The sequence below is a fragment of the Hylaeus anthracinus genome, unplaced genomic scaffold (genome assembly GCF_026225885.1).
Source record: "Hylaeus anthracinus isolate JK02 unplaced genomic scaffold, UHH_iyHylAnth1.0_haploid 11981, whole genome shotgun sequence".
Lineage (NCBI taxonomy): Eukaryota > Metazoa > Arthropoda > Insecta > Hymenoptera > Colletidae > Hylaeus > Hylaeus anthracinus.
Window position 1 is genome coordinate 2,215,923 of NW_026534329.1, and position 19,463 is coordinate 2,235,385.

General features: G+C 36.7%; 2 protein-coding genes across 4 annotated transcripts in view; one reads left to right on the forward strand and one right to left on the reverse strand.

The window, feature by feature from the left end:
- Positions 1-2,574: 2,574 nt before the first annotated feature.
- LOC128885280 (transmembrane reductase CYB561D2-like) lies at positions 2,575-8,038 on the forward strand. Its single transcript, XM_054139257.1, has 3 exons — positions 2,575-2,749; positions 6,901-7,075; positions 7,428-8,038. The coding sequence occupies exons 2-3, from the start codon at positions 6,914-6,916 to the stop codon at positions 7,944-7,946; spliced, it is 681 nt and encodes a 226-aa protein (XP_053995232.1). The 5' UTR covers positions 2,575-2,749; positions 6,901-6,913; the 3' UTR covers positions 7,947-8,038.
- A 1,650-nt stretch (positions 8,039-9,688) lies between these two features.
- LOC128885262 (sodium- and chloride-dependent glycine transporter 1-like) overlaps positions 9,689-19,463 on the reverse strand; it is a 29,025-nt gene continuing 19,250 nt past the window's right edge. For all 3 annotated transcript variants that reach the window (XM_054139224.1, XM_054139222.1, XM_054139223.1), the window contains exon 11: positions 9,689-19,408. In XM_054139224.1, the coding sequence (XP_053995199.1) occupies positions 19,242-19,408 (167 nt within the window). In that variant the 3' untranslated portion in view covers positions 9,689-19,241. The remainder of the gene's footprint in view (positions 19,409-19,463) is intronic.

Consider the following 19,463-nt stretch of genomic DNA (forward strand, 5'->3'; position numbering starts at 1 on the left):
CGCTCAGTGCAACGTTATAAATTGAACGAGGAAGTCGTGCTTCCGTTGGAGTCGTTGCACACAGAGACTCTCGGTTTCATCTCGCTCGTTCTTTACCAAATTCGTCGGGCCATCGAAAAAAGACCTTCGTTACGTGGGCGGAGTGGAGAAAAACATGAACTCCGGTCTGACGGCCACGTGGTCTTGTAATCAGCAGCCACTAACACTGAAGTGCCGTCATAAACCTTACCGCAGCAGTAATGCATACCCTAAATCGGCTGCCTCGGCGCGAATGAGCCCGCTGTTTATAGGGTGTCCCAAAGCTATTCAAGTCAATGACTGCCACAGTGATTTCCAAACTTTAAATATTTAGAATTAATTCGTGTGTTTTTAATGTACTTTATTAATTGAAATGAAGCCCATAATTATAAAAGTGTATCTTGTTTAAAAACGTGAGAATGTTACTAGTTATATCTTTATCAGGTACTCGACTTGTAATATAATCTTGTGATCTAAAAACGAAAGATAGAAAAGATTTGAATATTCAATGGAGTTTATTCAACCTGTTCGAACATTTATTTCTTATACAAAAGAAGCGTAAAGCAGGATTTGTATTTTTTAAACTGTATCATAATTGAGAACCACTGGACTGAGAAATAGCCATGTTTTCATTCTTGCAATCGGGAATTGTTATCAGCCACTGTCTTCCCCCGATCACATCGGAATGTTTATAAATCTGGCGTTACAATTGCATAATAGCAATTAGCATAACCGGTGTGCAATGAAAATTCATGAGCGAAGATGCGCGTATCGTACAGGGTGTGCAGCCAAGACGATAACGAATCTCAGCATGCATTTCTTGTCAACAATAAAACCTACAATAAACACTTAATTTTTATTTTTATTTATTAATCATTTTATTTCAATTATTTTAGTTTCTAATATTTCTCTAGTTCCCTAAAATCGTGATACTTGATTAAGACATCCGACCCAACCACGACACGCGATTCTTTACAGAACCCATCTTTCATTCTCCATACAGTTGCACCCTGACACAATGCTTCTTCCGCTAACATAATGCCTGCTCGAGATCGTAAATACTCCAGCTATTATTAGATTATATTGTAAGCAACTCGAGCAACGCCGTTCGCAAAAATAAATAATAAATATTTCGAGCTATTCCCAGACTCGACTTAAGTACTCGAAATCGTTTGATTACGCGATTCGTTTCGAACATTCGTGCCGTGGTAAACTTCGAGGCGGTTTTTCTAAGTGCTCGTGGAGATCTAGTTCGCGCCAGGAGGTAAATCAGAGACCTCCATTGTTCGCCATGTTGTGATCCAATATCGCGTGCCACTGGTTTCTAACAAAGCTCCGACGCCAGTTCCTTTCAAGTTTTCTTGTAGCATTCTTTCTTCCATCCTTTCACGTGTTTGCCGTTGAATTGTGTAATTCACTTCGACCGAGACGAAATGTTGGAATGAAATATTGCTACTGTTTCTTCGACCGAGTGCACGGGACCATGTGAGTGCCAATTTAGGGAGGAAATTCAGAAGGAGAAATAATGCGAAAGTATCAACGGGATCTTGCACGTTTCGTTGCAAATTATTTTATTACAGGTATTAAATTTTTTGCATAGATTTATCATATCATTACGACACATTCTTTTTTGAGAGAAAAATTGTCTTTGGCGCGTGTGTGTGTGTGTGTGTGTGAAGAGAATTACATACGTTATGATGGCTGAAACGATGTTTATAAATAATAAACGACTATTAACTCTGACGCCTCGTTGCTCGATATTGCCAGATAATTTACAACATAATTTCAGTTATTTATGATGAAATATACTCCGATGTCTACTGCGCAGTATTATTAAATACAATATGAATCGGTTCATAAGCTGCTAATTGTATTCTGTTTATTATAATAATTATTCAATCACCTGCGTAACATTATTGCTTCTGGCAGTACACTGCATGTAATTTTAGGAGATTTACGATAAGCCATTGTCTCGTATCATAACGGTATTGTGTTTCGATGTGAAAGAGACTTCAAAATTAAATAAAAGCGAGTCTTGCCTTAAATCAACACTGAATGCTCGGACTCCCAATATTTCCTCCCTTAACGAGTTAGGGGCACTTAGAAATTTCAAATAGCAAAGATTTCTGTGTGGAATGGATTCGAAAAATTACCAAATGTACTTTGAAATATACCTGAAAATGATCAAAGTTAAACAAAAATTACACAAATTCTTCTCTGTAAAAACAAATATCCCGAGAGACTTAATGCTTGAACTCCTAATATGGTGTCCACCCTTAATGCTTGATCTCCCAATGACATTTCCCCCTCAAATAAACGCAATTTACCACAGAATTTACTGAAATGCAAATTCCAACATCCTAACTCATCCCGATTTTTCTTCAATTTCCACCTCGTGAATCACTCGAGCGCTGGAGCGACTCTAGCTCGTAGCACGCGATCAGCGTTCATTTTATACCAACGGGAGAAGATCGAGGCGATTAGGCGTGCCAAGGCCGCGTTTATTCGACGATTTTCCTCAGTGTTTGTAAGGAGTATCGGCAACGCAGCGATAGATCGTCGCGAGTACGCTTCAGCGCGTGGTTCAGTCGAGCCGCGGACGTCGTTCGCGTCGTGCTCTTTTTCACGGCCGTGTTAAATAAAAAACCGCAGTTCCGTTTTCGGAAACTCGGCCCGTCCCCGTGTCCTCGACCGCTCCAAGGTTCGATCGAGCGATTGCACAGCGTTCAAGGTGAGTCCAGAGACGGTTCTTCCCGCCCGACGTTCGCCAGGTGTCTCATTAAACTCCATCCTCGCTGATGACGCCTCTTCTGAACTTTATTGTTTGGAAACACAGATGCTCGTGAAGAATACACCTAGGCAGTATTTATTTTGCGAATTTAAGCAATTTAAAGGCGGATCTACGTAGCAATTTTGATTCGCTATAGTAAATTTATCTAAAATGTGAGTTAATTAACGCACAGGTGTGACTGATGTCAAAACTTGGGATTGATTACTGATTTTTTTTTTTTTTTTTTTTTTTTTGTGGTAGTTGGAAGAATTTTTTGGGAGAAAATAACGAATGTTGTTTGTTTTAGAATGTGTTCTGTTTCTTATTAAATATATTTTTTGGAGTATGTATATTTATATATGGAGTATATATAAATATATAAAATATAATAATGATAGTTTTCGTTCGCTTTCGAAGATATCAGAGAACCACAGAGCAACATTATGTAAATAATATTGGAGAAGTTTAAAGACCAGGTTTCTTATCGTATGTGGGTCACATTTAGTTTCTAATTTGAACCGATAATTTTCTTTTCCATACGCACTGTGTTACACTTCTCCTGTGAGATAAGATTATTTAGCCACAAACCCTTTCTACTTGCGTCATGTTTACTATTTGTATATGTAAAACAATCCTCCCTCTCTACAAACAGTAAAAAAGAGAACAAACAAAAATCCAACATTAGGCCCAGCCAAATTACTGTTACAGAAACCTAATCTATGGTGCAAATGGGAGACTTTTCAATTTCACTCTACAAAAAAGTGTGTTAAAAATAGTAAGAAAATAATGGAGATCTACTCGTAGCACGTAAGAAAGGTTTAATGAAGTGTGGCGAGCACGCAACGAAACATAATACAGGGCATGCATGACTTACACTGCAGTGAACGTATTAAAAACACAGTCGACACTCTGGTGAACCGCAGCGCCAAAGAGAGCACAATTTTAAATCCAATGCCGAGTTTTACGAGCAATTTTCGACGTTCGATAACAACTTTCCCGGACGCGTTCTCTCGAGAGTCGTGTGGCATGCTCGAATTTCTTTGGCAAACTTTTCAGTAGAATTTTTCACTTAGACATCTGAGACGATCTGTTGGTTATTTGTTATTGGAATTGAAAGGCGATTGCTTGCAGGATGTGGAGGCAATTTATAACAATGGTACATGCTGGTACAGGAGTGTGTTTAATTATATTCAGGATGTGTTACGACTTTGCATTCAGATACATAATGTTGGAGTAAACATTAGTCTAGGTGAAAAGAAGAAAAGGGGATAAAATTGTTTTATGGAAGGAAATATATTGAAAAGTAGAATAATTTTGTAGGTTGATTTTATGTTTGTTTTAAGATTGTATCGATGGCAGAAATTTGCTACAATGAATACATTTCTTAACATGATTTCGATTGGTAGTCTCAGGCTTCCATTTTAAGCAAAAGCTTTTCTAATTAGTCAAAGACGTTTACATTTTAGATAAAAGACTTTGAACTCATTTGCTTGGAAGACCTACTTTCCTTGTGGATTAATTTCGAATACATTTATTGCACGGTTGTCAACGCTGATAAGCATATTAATTTTCAAAACCAAAACAATCACGAGACCATACTAGTATCCTAGGTTAATGCATCGAATTAACTAATTTATATTTATAAAATTATTTAGGACAAGTATATACAGAGGTCTACTTAAGAACGCGATAGAAAGTAAAAGATATTCATGAACTCTCTCAAGTGCCTCATTTCCTTTCTATAATGATATTTATTTTGTTTATGTGTTTAAAATTGTTTGTATTCATTACGAATTATTCTACATAAATACATAGCAAAAAAGAAATGAAAAACATAGCTAAACCTTCTTAGGTATTGCTACGAAAGAAAAACTTTGTTCTTCAAAATATTCAATCGAAACGCAAATACAGATTGATAACTTGGTTAATTTCATTACAGCATCCTCTTCTTGCGATGGAATGTAAAAAATGCTTGCTTTGTAAGACTATTTTTATACCAGGCGGTTATGCAACGTAGATTTACAAATGTCACATGCAGAAATCGCGAACTTGTCTAATTTCCGATGTAAGTTTCGTGTAAACAGGAGATTTCGCACGCTATAGAGAGTATTGTTTCACTCTGAAACCGTGAAAGCGGAGCGCGTCTGAAAGTATGCCACTTTGGGTTACGAATCGGATCGTTGCGGTGGGCGTGATTACGCTGCAATAAATGTAATCACGCCGCGATCGTAATTGCCCGGGTAACGAATCGAGTATTCGCCATTATTGCTCTTGACCAACTTGCTAACCGCCTCGCAATTTTCTCCAATTTAATTGTGGATAATTTCATCTGTAATTTTATCAACCAATTTGACATTTCACAATTTTCATTCTTGTCCGTTTACTATTATCCTCCGCCTGTATTGTATCTTTGGATTGTGTATAAAGGATGAAAACGTAATTTACACTTTTTATTCTCAGATTTTATTTCATAATTTTATTTTGTCTAAAAGTTTCTCTTAAATATTGCCGCAGGTCTTATCACAATAATCAAATCCACTTTTAAATAAGTACCAGATCATTCAAAGAACCTTGTTCAATCATCTCCAACTTCAAGCGTTTAGAAATATTCGATCAAGAATCTTCCAATTTTGAATATTTCCACTTCACTCTCTACTAGAACAATGCTCATTAAAATTATTATTATCCCTGTATCTCATTATTATCACTCTTACTACATTCGATCTCTCTTCAATAGAATAATTCAATTCAATTCTCTAACTCTATGCAGAAAGGTTATCAAAGTAATGTTTCTCGATCGACCTCAATTACAAACGTCCATTAAACAACAGTTTTATCATTGTCTTTGTTCCCGTGACTAGCAATATTTACACATAACTGGGACGTGGGAAAACGAGGAATTTTGCTTTCCATTTGTCTCAACCGCAAGTGCCAGTGATCCGAAACCTCTCCGTCGTCGGTCGAGCGTGTTGGTTCATTCAATTTAAGGAAACAGTCGTTAAAATTTACAGCTGTTAACACTTGAACCTGTCGCTATTTGCAATAATTACTGTACTCTACTCGCTGGTATTAGAACAGATATAAGCGGATAGAGAAACTTTGCGAAAGAAACGTGACGATTCCGTGAACTGGATCACGCAAGTCACTGATAAGGAAATTAATCAGACATAAAAATTATTACTATCGTAACACGTACTAGGGATCAAGCAATCGTCGAACAAGTAGTCGCCTTTGTCGATTGCACTTCAAAAGTAAGCTGTAATTAATCGAGACTCTTGTGATATAAATCAACTTGAAATCAATTTTCTCGAAATTTCTGGACTGCTTTTGCGAAAGCACGATTATTCCTAACATGCCGCGAAAATTATTCATAAATCATCCCAATCTATGGATTCCATCCGAATGTATAGCAATCTCTTTCCTGACCTGACGTTTATCAATTGCACTGAAATATAAAAATGTCGCGATAACCATTTATCGCATATCTAAATCCCTACAAACTCGGCCAGTCTACAGTGTCATAAACATTCTTGGACTCTTTTCTCTTCAAGTAGCACAAATGAAACGTGAGCGAATTCGTAGTAATAACCGACAGTTCGATCTCACCATCTACTTAATCACTAGCCCCATTTATTAAGTTCGAGTCTTGTGCAATTGCAAAAGGCTGCGGTTCCGCAAGTTCGCCCAAGTGGATGCTGAAAGAAACGAGGAATCGTGCCGCGTAATTAGCAATGAATCACACGTCGCGCATTTAAACGATCGTAGGAGCCGTTGCGCAGAAAGAATTCGCTGTGACTCTCTTGTAAATCGAAGAATGGAAGCCTCCTCATCCTCTTGCTTCACGCTTTTCCAGAATTGGCTCCTACACTTTGACATGAATCTTTCAATTGAAATTACCTGGCTGCAACCTAAATATTGTGTGCACATTTTGTACCTATTTATATATTTATACAATCACTGTGTCGTTATAATTGATGTTTCTTTAATAAATTCACTTTCAAGGATTATTAAATTTGTTTGATAACTGTTGTTTGATTTCTGTTACTTCCAGAGTATGTTGTAAAAGTTAGAAGTTAATTGAACGTTAAAATTTCAATTCTATGTGCTTTCAGTCACAAAGTTACGATGTCTGACCCACCAACAGGCAAGGGCCCACCGAGCGTTGTGACCATGGTGTTTTCAACCCTCACTCACGTTCTTCTACTAGCGCCAGTGATATACATACTAACAGTGGCGTTTCAAAATTACTCATTCTTCTCCTGGCATCCTATCTGCATGAGCCTCGGAGTAAGTAGTTAACTAGATAACACCAATTTACTGAATGAAACACGTAATGAAAGTACACCGACCAAGAATCTAGGTCTATTTTAAGCCTACGTATTTCATGGCGACAACAGTATCTTCCAGACGTGGACGATCTGACACCACATACATTTAAGGTCGTAGTAATCGATTAGTATCTTTGCTTAAAGTTTGATCGCAAAATTATTCAAAAGTCAAAGGAAGAAAATCGCTTGAAAACAACTTTGGGAAACTCGTTGAAATAATTTAGAATTTTTTAAATATAAATTCTGACTATTTTAATATGCTTAACAAACCAAACTAATCCACCCATTAAACCAAACATTCTTTGCCTCAGGTGGCTCTTCTGATGGCAGAGGCAGTCTTCAGCATCTCTGGCGAGGCGTACATCGGTCACAAGATCTCGAGAGTGAACAGGGTGACGATGCACTGGATCCTGCACACAGCAGGCCTGACCCTCGTGCTGATCGGTTTGATCATTATCGTGGTGAACAAGGTCAACTACAACAGACCCCATTTCTCCAGCCCGCACTCGATCCTGGGCCTGATCAGCATCATCCTGGCGTTCCTGGTCGCTGGCTTCGGGATCGTCACGAACAACCCCAAGTGGCTTTACCCGAGATTCAGGCCAGTCCTTCTGAAGATCATGCACGCGTTCGGTGGCATCGCCATTACCGTACTACTGTTTGCCTCTGTGATCACTGGCACCTACAAATGGTCGCCTATCGCCGAAACTGGGAGGAACCTGGTCTTTGCGTCGCTGTTCATCGCTGGTTTCTTCATCTTGGTGAAGCCAGTACTTGGCGCTGTTTCCAGGAGCAAGGTCGTTTTTGGCCCACCACCAACCACCACGTAATTTTTAAAGACGTGCGCGTGCTCTGGTAAAACTCTGGCGACTAAGAGTTCACTCTGTCGATTTTCCTTCATGTGGAAGTCTGCGAAGCTTGATGTGGATTTGGGATGTCGCTAAAACACAAGTGGTATTGTATTTTAAATGAGGGATACGTAGTAGACGGTGTCGGTTAAGTGATGGATCTGTTTTTTTATCAAAAAGTAAAAAAGAGAAAATTACGAATTTTATGAGGCCTCTGGCGATTTTTGCGCGATGGAACGTCGATAGGCTGAGTGGAATGAAGAAAACTCTTGAACGAACGGAAAAGAAACATCGATAGAAGAGAAATGATACGTAGGGTTATCAAATCGATGAATGATTACCGAATGGTACAAAAACATATGAAACACCTGTGAAGATTATTTTTATACGTGATAAATACTGAATCACCGCCTAAAGAGGCGAGAGTCACAACTAAACGTAACATCAAATTCAGTAGTCAATTTCAAATCTCAAAATCCTAGTTTATTACATTACTATAAATTTAATTAGATAACTATTATTACTGTGGTATTCAAAATAACTGACAACCTCTACGAAGAATTCACACTTATCGAGTCACGTACCATCAGATAAAGACTTATCGAAAATATCATGACGATATTTTTTTGCCAAATGATTATCTTTAATTGAACGACAGTTTGTTTACTAATACAGCTTCGAGGACAAGTGTGTAAAGGTTGCTTGTCAAGTTCACTCTTCTTTTTATGCGAATAAAACGATTCACCGATGCAATTCGAATGTAAACATTCCGTCCTTCAACACTTACACGCATGACAGCTACGAGTAGTTGATGAACAATTTCTAAGAGGAACAAAGACTTTGTTCTCAAAGTTTTAAAACATCTGTGCACTGCTTGGTTAGTTAAAAATTCGACAATATTTTTTAAGATATACCTTTTACGAAACCTGAGCCAATCTAAAGAAATAATGAATGTTAAGTAGACTATAGATCGTATGCTTTTACGGCGTATGCAAATGCGAAGAAGAGAATGTATACGGTAATGCGAAATGATATATTATTAATGTTATTGTATTGTTTTGTGAAATATTCGTACTAGCATACATCACAGAGGCGTGAAATAGAATGAATTAATAAGAAACTTCATCAAATAATTGACGATGATAGATGCGCATGATTGTACTCCAAATCGTGCCTGTTTATTTTACCATTGTTGTGTTCATCGAACAATTAACAGGTTGCCAACCAGACGGAGAGATATTCCTCTTTGAGCTGGTAAACGTACGCAAACGTGTTTACACTAACTGCATGCGAGATAAAGTAAAAATCAGAGATAATATTGACGAGTAGTAGATAAGAGTTCATTTTTAATAGACGTACATATTGGAGATCACTTGAGGTCCTATGAACTCTTTACACTCTTTCAAGCTTGAATCAACTACAATCAAAAGTTATAGAAGTTTAAATCAAGTCATACGATCGTCAAAAGTTTACGAAAAGTATCCAGATGGCAAAGTGTTAATGTAACCCAGAAGTCTCAATCCAAATGCTGCAACGAAATGCACAAAAAAAAAAAACGCTTCTAAAATCTCTAACGAGGGAGAACCGTTCGTAAATTTAATCGACTGGTATTTATAAGAAATATTTACCAAAAAAGAAGGATAGACTAGAGTTTACTATTAATTTAATTCGATCTAACGTTAAGGCAAACAATCATAGAACCAGGAGGAAACGAAACAGACGGAGACGTATCGTCAACCATATATATCAACACTTTATTAATTACACACGCATCATATACATTTACATAGAATTTACATAATGTATATATCTTCCTCAATGCAATGTACATGTATATTAATACAATTTCTTAATTTCCGATATTATATATATATATACTCATCGTCCTTCGAATATCGTCTTATTTGTTTTGTTAAACCTCTTTTTACTTGTTCGCAAATTGTCAACGCACGATAAACATTTCGAATTGAACTCGTCACGCGTAAAACTTTCTCCCCCATTTTTCTATGCGTGGGGAGCGTCGCTAACATTATGCAACAACGTGTATACATATGTATATACTTCTCTTTTTTATATACATACATATATACATATCTATGCCTCCATATATATACGTGTTTGATCAATATAGATACAATATATAATTTCAGTATTCTCGTTCGTCTCCTTAACTCCCTGCTGACTACCCTTAACCTTACGCACGAGGGCGAATCAAACAGTGAACATAATCTGTTTGTAATTAATCATTGGGAAGCTTGCAATCTGATTTGCAACTCGAAAAATTTGAAGTAACTTTCTTCTCACAGTTTACAAATCATTTGTAATTAATGTGGAGTGAACTGTGCTTGAGCTATAATTAACTTTATTCTTTTTTGTATACATTCACGATGATTTTTTTTATTTCATGTTCATTAAAATTAATTTCGAATGTTGGAACATGCTTCTAGAACTTTTCTTCTTCTAGAAAATATGTCACAGACATATTGTTATATGTCTATGGATTTACCCTCGTGTGTTGAATAATAACATTTTCTTGTATTTTGATTGTATATCATTCGTCACGTTCTAATAGTGCCTCTCGTTTTAATTGAAGATAAATTGAATCAGTATTAATTTGATGTTAGGTAGCCCTTAATTACCATTCATATACAAATAAAATCGACGGTTGGTTAAAGAAACATATTCGAGTATACAGTTTCGTATACCTTTCAACCATATTTTCGTTGGCAAATACTCCTATAAATAATGTAATAATAAATAAAAATCAGAGAGGAAATCGAGAGACACGATAGATCGCGCGAAAGTACGATCGCAAACACAAACGAACGGTTCCCTTTTTTCTTTCGTTTGAACATTTGATCAGGAATTTTACTTTGCGGTTTGTTATCGTTCTTTCGACCGTCCGACGACGTACAAAAATCTGCCTTAACGAGAAGGAATAACTAATATAATCGCTTTCACGAAACACAAGAGGTCTTCTCGGTTTAGATGTTCCAAAAATTTGTAAAATTGCTAACATTAAAACAACTCAATTTAATTAAAGAAAACTCCATTTTGAGTGTACCAATCCTAATTAAAATTAAAAAACTATTACATCTTTTCACGGTTCAGAAAAATCAAAGAATGCTGATAAAAATAAGACTTTTTTTTCAAGTGTCGTCACTTTGTCAATGTTCGTTTTTTTTTTAGTCCAAAAATTCGAAAATCTTGATAAGTGATTAACGAACCCACGTGCCAAATTTGAGGACAATCCAACTCGTACATTCTCTATAAAAAATAAGCAAATATGAGTTAATTTTTTGGGCACAAAAACGAGAAGACTCCTTAAACACATCTGTGTATCTCGCTCTTGAACGCTTTCCTCTTTCTCGATTGGCTCTAGGACACGTTATTTTGTACTGTTCGCTCTACTGGTTGCTCTTAGTGACGTAAAGTCCGTAACATAACCCGGTAACCATAAATCCGTTCGGTAAATCGAGATCCCCGAACGAATATTTTACGACGATCGCCTGTGTGCTTCTGTAGCAGTAACACGAAACAACCTAAGTGATACTTTCGGTTTAGCTACGATAAATTGTAATTTTTCAATGCTAGACAATTTGTCGAGGGTCTCTGTTACTTCTAATTAATACAAGAATATTTATTAAAGCGTCTATTAAAACGTAAAGTTTATTTTACGACCAACTTTGAATTCCTCAATATTATTAATGTTATCAATTTTACTACAATTGACTTTTACGCTGCTATTCTACCTTTATGCTACTATCTTTCTTTCCTTTTATTTACATTTCTCATATATTTGATTCTAGGTCATTCTTGTTAACATTAAATTCAAATGAATGAAAAGATTTACCACGACCCACAAAATTAAATTCTGATTTATTTTGATTAATTAGAGGTCATCGAAAACATGAAATAAAATTCAGCAAAAATGATGTATGTTCAGTAGACCATCGACAAATTGTTTCAGCTATATAAAAATTAAAACGCGTTACCTAGTGCCGCGAAAACCATTAAACCCCTACGATCCGATGTTAGATGTAAGTAATTAGAGCAAGCTCTGGTTATTTCTATTTTTATTTCTTTGCTAAAATAGTGAAATGGATTTATTGAAAATTTCCCAAGGAAAAATTTGGACAATTTCATTCGTCTACAATATCGAAGTGAAACTATGGGTTTATAGGCAAGAATTTGACGTTCAAGGTCGTTTGAACGCCAGGCACAATCCTCACTCTCGCATAAATGGACACAGCTAAACTGCTCAACCAAAGTTACATTAAAATAGTAATCGACACCTGGTGGTGTTTGTTTCTCTTTTTGTTATTGTTACTGGCAATGTTACCGTGTTGTTACTGATAATTCTACGTCACTGGAATCTTAACCCTACCTAGGACAGTCGACCACGCGGCCTAGCCGGCTTAAACCCCGGCTGCTAACGCTATTATTATTATTATTATTATTATTATTATTATTATTATTGTTATTATTATTATTTACTTGTAACATAACTTTTATAATTAATATGTATTATTATTATTGTTGTTTGTTGTTAATGACGAGCTAGTTTGATTTTTTTTCTTTAAATTCCTTTTAAACCAGCATCAGATTCGCCTACCTAGCCTAAGGACAATTAAGTTTTCTGGAATGCTTATCTATCAGTCACACTTTCATCGCGAATCCCAAGTTTGTTCATCAGCAATCGCCGAAGAGAATTCGTTTGTATCAATGTATCAATAAAGGAATTTGATCATGGCTTGGATATGGCTAATTAGAAACGCGTCTAGTAATTTTGTGTATATTTGTTTAGTGTCTAATTTTAAGTTATTTAGAAAATAAAAGAAATTGATGGAATAAATTCAAGGATAAATTACGATACTAATAACTATGTACAAAAATATTTAGAATGCAAATTTTTCTTACGATCTTCGTAGTCATATTATATCATGATCCATTTATCCAGTCTGGTGGACTGTTCCTTCTACAATTACAAAATAGAAACCTAACAGCAAACGATCCGATAATACACAAATCCAAACGACCTAATGATATTGCGTAACAAAATAAAGACGACCTTCTTACGTTTAATATTTTCCCGAAATGTTAGACTCTTATATTAATCATGTCAGTGGAAGATCGATTGGAGAATGTTTGGTGTCTCGAAGTGAATCGACTGGGTAAACTTTCATTGTCCTCGAGATGCGTGGCTCGATTGGAAACGAATTCCTATCTTGGGATTCGAGTTATCGTTCTGTCGAATGATTTGCCTATTCTTTGAAGCTCTGAGTATCAACAACGACTAGATTCTAAAACGTTAATTAGGTCAACGAGGATCCGTCTTGGGCGCGAATGGCGAGGATCCTCCTCCACTAGTTCGTCCTTTTGAGCAAAGGATTGATGGCAAGGGGAGGATTACTTACATCTAAACGTAAGGGCCGATTACTTACTCCTAACGTCCACCTCGATTGTTTGCAAATTGGACGAAACCCGTAACGCAACATTTACTCAAACTAAACCGTGACGGTTTCCATGCACAGAGTGTCCTAAAATATATAGCACAATTTACAAAGAGGTGATCCTCTGAGAAGTGTAGATTAAAATTGTTTGCACGAACCTTCGTTCTTGAGGTAATTAAATGAAACAATTTCGAGTTCGCGTTGTTGCTTAACCCAGGTAAGGCTGCAATTTTTTTACTTTTTTCTTTGAAACATTTTACCACGAGTAGATTAGGTGTAACAGGATACCTAAAACGTGCCTTCCTTCTAGAAAGACGTTAGCCTAACATATCTAATATCAAAACAGAACAACGACATATTTAAAATTTTTATTCAACACACATTTTTAACATTTTTAACACACTTCTATATATATCAGCCATAACTGGGTTAATTTCAGTGTACAGAAGTAGCGAGTTCTAATTAAAAAAATTGTTTTCCTAGCAAAAATACTGATGACACTTGGTAACCGTAGGGAAGAACTATTCGAACACTTATCGTTATTAAACTAATTCATTACTAACTAAATTCATCTGGGTTTCATAAGTTCCTTACTAAAGTACGCGCTACCTCTCGCAATATTTTTAAAATCGATTATCTTGAGAACATAGTTTCGTGTAAAATGAATTGTATTTTTTCTTATAGTAATTCTTTTTCAAAATGAATTACCTGCTTTTGCATTGGTGTTATATATTTTAAAACATTCTGCGTAACATTTAACGCACAAAGATATTTTTAAATAATAAAATAACTTGCGCGAACAATTGCGAAAGTAACTTACTTACTTACTTAGCTGACTTACTTTAATTTTGACCAAGGAAGTAAAGTGTACAAATTAAAAATTACAATAACCAGGATCGAAGAGAAGGAAACAAGTCTTTTTTCAAAATTCTAAGCAACCATCCAACGGCGCGCGGATCGTTGAGAGGACGAAAAGTGGAGTTAGGCCCGTTTTACGCTAAAAAATATACGTATACGCTCGCACCGTACACACTTTCATCATTTGCTCACAAAAAACGCATCGTATCACGCAACATATTACTTTCGCACACTCACGGATATGAGTTAACATATTTAGTTTCCTGTTTTTCGTTTTTACTTCATTTGAACGCAACAGGTTCGGTAAATGTTAATTGTTTATATTCTCTTGTTGTATTCTCATTGGTTTGTCTCGCCCTCAGCTTCTTATATCCAACGATGATCGTGTCGTTTTATGCTTCTTTTGTACACGTAATAAACTATAGGACGCGTACACCAGTGTACAAGCGTCTATAAATATATTATTTATAATATATATTATATTGTATATGTCATATGTATATATATATACTATATGTATATCTGTAACGTGTGTACATGTATATGTATATATACGAAGTACGATAAATGTTATACATACGATACAGCTAGCAACACTTTACAAATGGGGTCACATAAAAAATAAAGAATCACGATCTTTCACGTTATTGACTGTACGTACGCGTAATTGTCTGGCATTTCGACATCGCCGACTTAATTATATTTCTTGTTTATTTATATTTCCTATGTTGGGTCGGGAACGATCCGAAACGTTTTCCCGCTGACCCGTGAAACGACACCCCTTCTTCTTTTTTCAACACCCCCCTACCTTCCCCTGTGCGTGATCGACGCAAAAATATCCCCTTTTACGGTGGCATGCAGTCTTCGTGCGTGAACGTATCGGCTACTTAGTCTATTTCCCTGAAATTCCTGACAGCCGGCAAATAATAGTAATCGGAGGCGCGCGTACATGTAAACTCTCGACGGTCACCCTAATTCGTGAGAAAATATTTTAGACTTTAAGGGGAAACGCCAATTTTAGAGTATCGAAAGAATTTTATACGGCAACCCTTTGATACAGAGATATAAATTATTTCTAATTCGTAAGACAATATTTTAGGCTTTAAGGGGGAAACGCCAATTTTAGAGCAACAAAAGAATTTTATACAGCGGTCCTTTGATACAGAGATATAAATTATTTCCACTGCTGTTTGTTTGCCTTTGATTATGGCAGACGTGAAGATAAATATGTGTATGCTTCTGAATATATAATAGTTTGCGAGAGTATTACCAATGGATTGGGTGACCGTCGGTTAAAGAGTTAAAACATCAGCCAAAAATAAAGCAACAATCGCGACGACCAGCTTGACAAAAATAATCTATTCGCGTCGACTGACGATTGTTGCCATTTCTCTGTTGGAGGACACCGATGAGGCAATGTAGGAATGACGATAACACTAATTACTCCGTTTTAGGAACATGCTATGTACTGTCTACGCCTGGCGTCTTCTCTTTCCTCCCTCGACCATACTTTCGTCCACTTCGTTTAATTTCCCATGTAAATTCCTTCGCATAAGTGGAACTGTGTCGAGAAATAAAGGATACTGCGTATCGATGAGTGAATTTATAAAACTATGAGTGATAATTGTTGGGTACAACGTGAAAGGTTCGATCTGAACTTGCCTCGAGCCCCTAATCGAACCACCTAAAGTCACATTCTCGCTTGAGCGTTCACGTGGATTCCCTAAATGAAATTTTCCCACTTTTTGCAATTTTCTATGAAAAATTAAGATAGAGCTGATCTAATCCTTGGTTATTTATTTAAAAATCTTCTGAGTATACGAATGAGCAAAATTTGAGTAAAGAATGAGAGATAAAGAAATAAACATTAGCTTTTCTTTGTAACGTAAATAATTATAATGCACACGTTGCAAACATGGGAATGTAGCTTTAGGTGGCTCAGCTCGAAGTTCGGCTCAAATCTGAGCAAACTTTTGCAGAACACATTACTTACTGGTGAAAATCAGTATATAGTTGTTATCATAGAAATTGTACCACCTTAAAAATACCAATCTTCTTGATTTAACTCTCGTACGAGCAGTAACCATCTATGTTACCGATAAAGACTTAATTTACATTCAAGAAAACATCATTTATTCTAATGAAACACTCTAGTGTAGCTACAACGATTTTTACAGCCACTACCACAAATAATTCAAATGCACGCGTCGCACAAGTGGGAATGTGTCTTTAGGCAATTCCATCCAACGTTCAGCTGGAGTCAAGAGAAACTTTTACAGATTGCCTCGTTTACTAACGAAATATAAATGATTCGAATGTGCGTATTGGGCACGTGGAAACGTGGATTTAGGCGAAACCACCCAAAGTGAAGCTCAACGCTGAGCTAATGTGAAGATATGGAGAAGTACAGGTTCGAGGATCGATTGTATCTGAAGAATTACTAGGATACACTTTGGGTTATTAATACTAACAGATACGTGTCATGAGTATGTGGAGTGTGTAAAGTAGAAGCACCAGTAATTGACTATTAAAATCTTCTTGAAGCGATGTTATCTTAGTGTTAATTAAAATTAATAATTAAAATTCCCGAACGAGTGTTATTTTACTTAATCATACTTATATTTCGCGTTCAGTACAGCAATAAACAAAACAAGTGTTTAAAAATATGTAACGTTGATGATAAACATTTATCAGATAGCAGAAATTGCGCCCTTCAATTTGAATTTTCTTTGAAAGAGATCCGACGATTCTACTCTGAGTTATCGCTGTTTAAAGTTTCTGAAGCGATAGACTTTAAAGAGTGAGGGGTGCACCGAGCAGCCTCCTGAAATTCCAAGAAATGCGTTCGTGAATTTCTAAGAAAGGAGCGGTACTTTTTCCTGGAACTCCTGGAAGCGACCAAAACATTCATTGGCGTCTATACCAGCATTTCTGGGATTTTCATTGGCGTATGCATCAACTTTTTTGTTCGCTCCATAACTCGAGATAAGTTGTTATTTATGTTTGGTAGGGGATACAAATTCGGTTTTTTTCACACGTCGCTTTATTATTAAGCGTTTCAGAGGATTAAATAGCAATACTTCGATCCGTAAAAGCATCCTTTTCTTGATTTATTTTACATATTTCGACTTTAATATTTAAATGGTATACGTTTTGTATACATAATGTGTCAACTACTGGTGCCTCTACCTTGTATAATTGTTAAAAAATCCCACGTGTCATCAGTCATATGTCACCCAGCTTAAATCTCTCAAAGTTGCTAACGATACAGCGTCTAGTGACACTGATACCAACGTTGTATCGTTGCAATAATCAGAATAGATATCCTGGTGTCCTGAAGTAATGAAGTAATGAATGTAAAAATTTAAACTAATTAAACAATCTTTGCACCGCAAACCATCTGCCAATTCTTCTGGAACCACTCGTTTCAGCACCGTTGGAATTCTCTCCAAAACGATAACAATTCTCGTGCGAAGCATTTCGCGAGTCAACATGGAAAAATGCTCAGCGATCACGAAGCTACAAATTTATAAAACTTACGGCTCCTTTAACGTCTGAATGACTTTGCAGCAATGAACCTTTTGCGATAAAGTGCCCTGACACTTGATGTAAGGAAATTCAACTTGATGTTTTCGAACTGCCTACGTCGAATGTCTAAACCTGTCGCTATGCAAGCAACATTACCATGATTGATAATGGGGCTTTTAAGTGTAAATCGTGTCATTTGGTTAAGACTGTTTGATGTTTCTTCAGTGTTACTAGCTTCTTAAGACGTCAAATGAAATAATGATATTTCAGTGATATTTCGGACAAAACTCAAACTTAATCTACACCTAATCCAACTCTGTGCATTTTTTCACCCTTGAAGAAGCCAGCTGCAATGCTCACGAAACTAAGGGTATCCGAAGTCTTACATCCACAAGCTTCTGTTAATGTCAACTCTGAAGAATCAAGTCAAAAACTCAAATTTTTCATCAGTGTGTCATTTGACCCTTGAAGAAGCCATCTGCATTGCTGAATAAACGTCGATGATCTTATCCAAAAGACACGATTTGTACCAACAAGCTTCTGTTAATACCAACCCTGAAGTAAGCCATGAAAGCCTGTAATAACATTACCATGGTTAAATCTCCCACGTGGAGCAATTAATCGTCCAGTGATATTACACCCCACTTTAGAGGTGCGTCAATTTAATCCGGATAAACGGCATTATTCGTTCTAACTTTGCGTGTCGCTCACGTGAAACGATAGATACCATAATTTTCTTTTCTAGAGCACGTACACAATGGTTAATTTCTTACGTTTTCTTATGTACAATCGAAAGCAGTGGAGTAGCGTAATTGTTTACAATAAATAATGTTCACATCGTAGCGTGTACGGAGCGTTTCACAGGTTCTTCGTCTCCTCGTCAATTTGCAGGTCGATCGTGCGACGGACCTAAACGCTTGCAACAGTCGAATCACGATGTCGAAGATTCAATTGCGATTCGCGCTTAGGAATACTGGCAATTAAATAAACTCTTTTAATTAGCCGTAACCGTTTCGGTGCTAAATCAACGTTCGTCGGTTCACCTTCACTGAATAATAAGGCGTGTCGAACTATGAATTCTAAAATAAACTATAAAATCTCTGAAAGTTCATCAAAGAAGGCTTGGACACTTTCGATTCGGTTCAGTGAAGTTGGTATCTCTGGAAACGGGGATAAAACACTTTCAACTTGTTTTAAAAGAAATAAAAAATGAAATGTATAATAGAAGATACTAGGATTGCGTTAGGTTTATATATAAAAGAAAATAGTCTCCTTATAAATTCTTCTTCTATCTTTTCGTCCTTCCTTGAATTCGCCATCGATCCGTGGATCGTTTGCGAGCCTATCCGCGATACGCAACTACCTTTTACTGGCGTGTTGTGTTTGTGGCGACAGATTCTTCAGCAGACTTCTCATCAGAGGTAAAATGAACATCATGTCAGACTTGTTGAGACGTGATCAAGTCGGTTTTACTAGAGTTCTTGAGGATCGATGGTCCAGGCAGCTTCTGAGAGGTGCCAGTCGAGCTCGAAGGCTGCAACATCATCGGCTGACCGTTCACCAGGACTATGGTGTCTCGCACCGAGTCGTATCCTGCTGGTTGCCCTGCGTCACACATTTATTAAACTACGTTAAAGTGGAAAAGTGGAATTTTGTTGAA

Bases quoted from the DNA above. Each gene is read 5' to 3' on its own strand.
- LOC128885280 (XM_054139257.1), top strand. From the start codon at position 6,914: ATGTCTGACCCACCAACAGGCAAGGGCCCACCGAGCGTTGTGACCATG. The intron at 7,076-7,427 runs GTAAGTAGTTAA...TCTTTGCCTCAG, and splicing joins CTATCTGCATGAGCCTCGGA to GTGGCTCTTCTGATGGCAGA.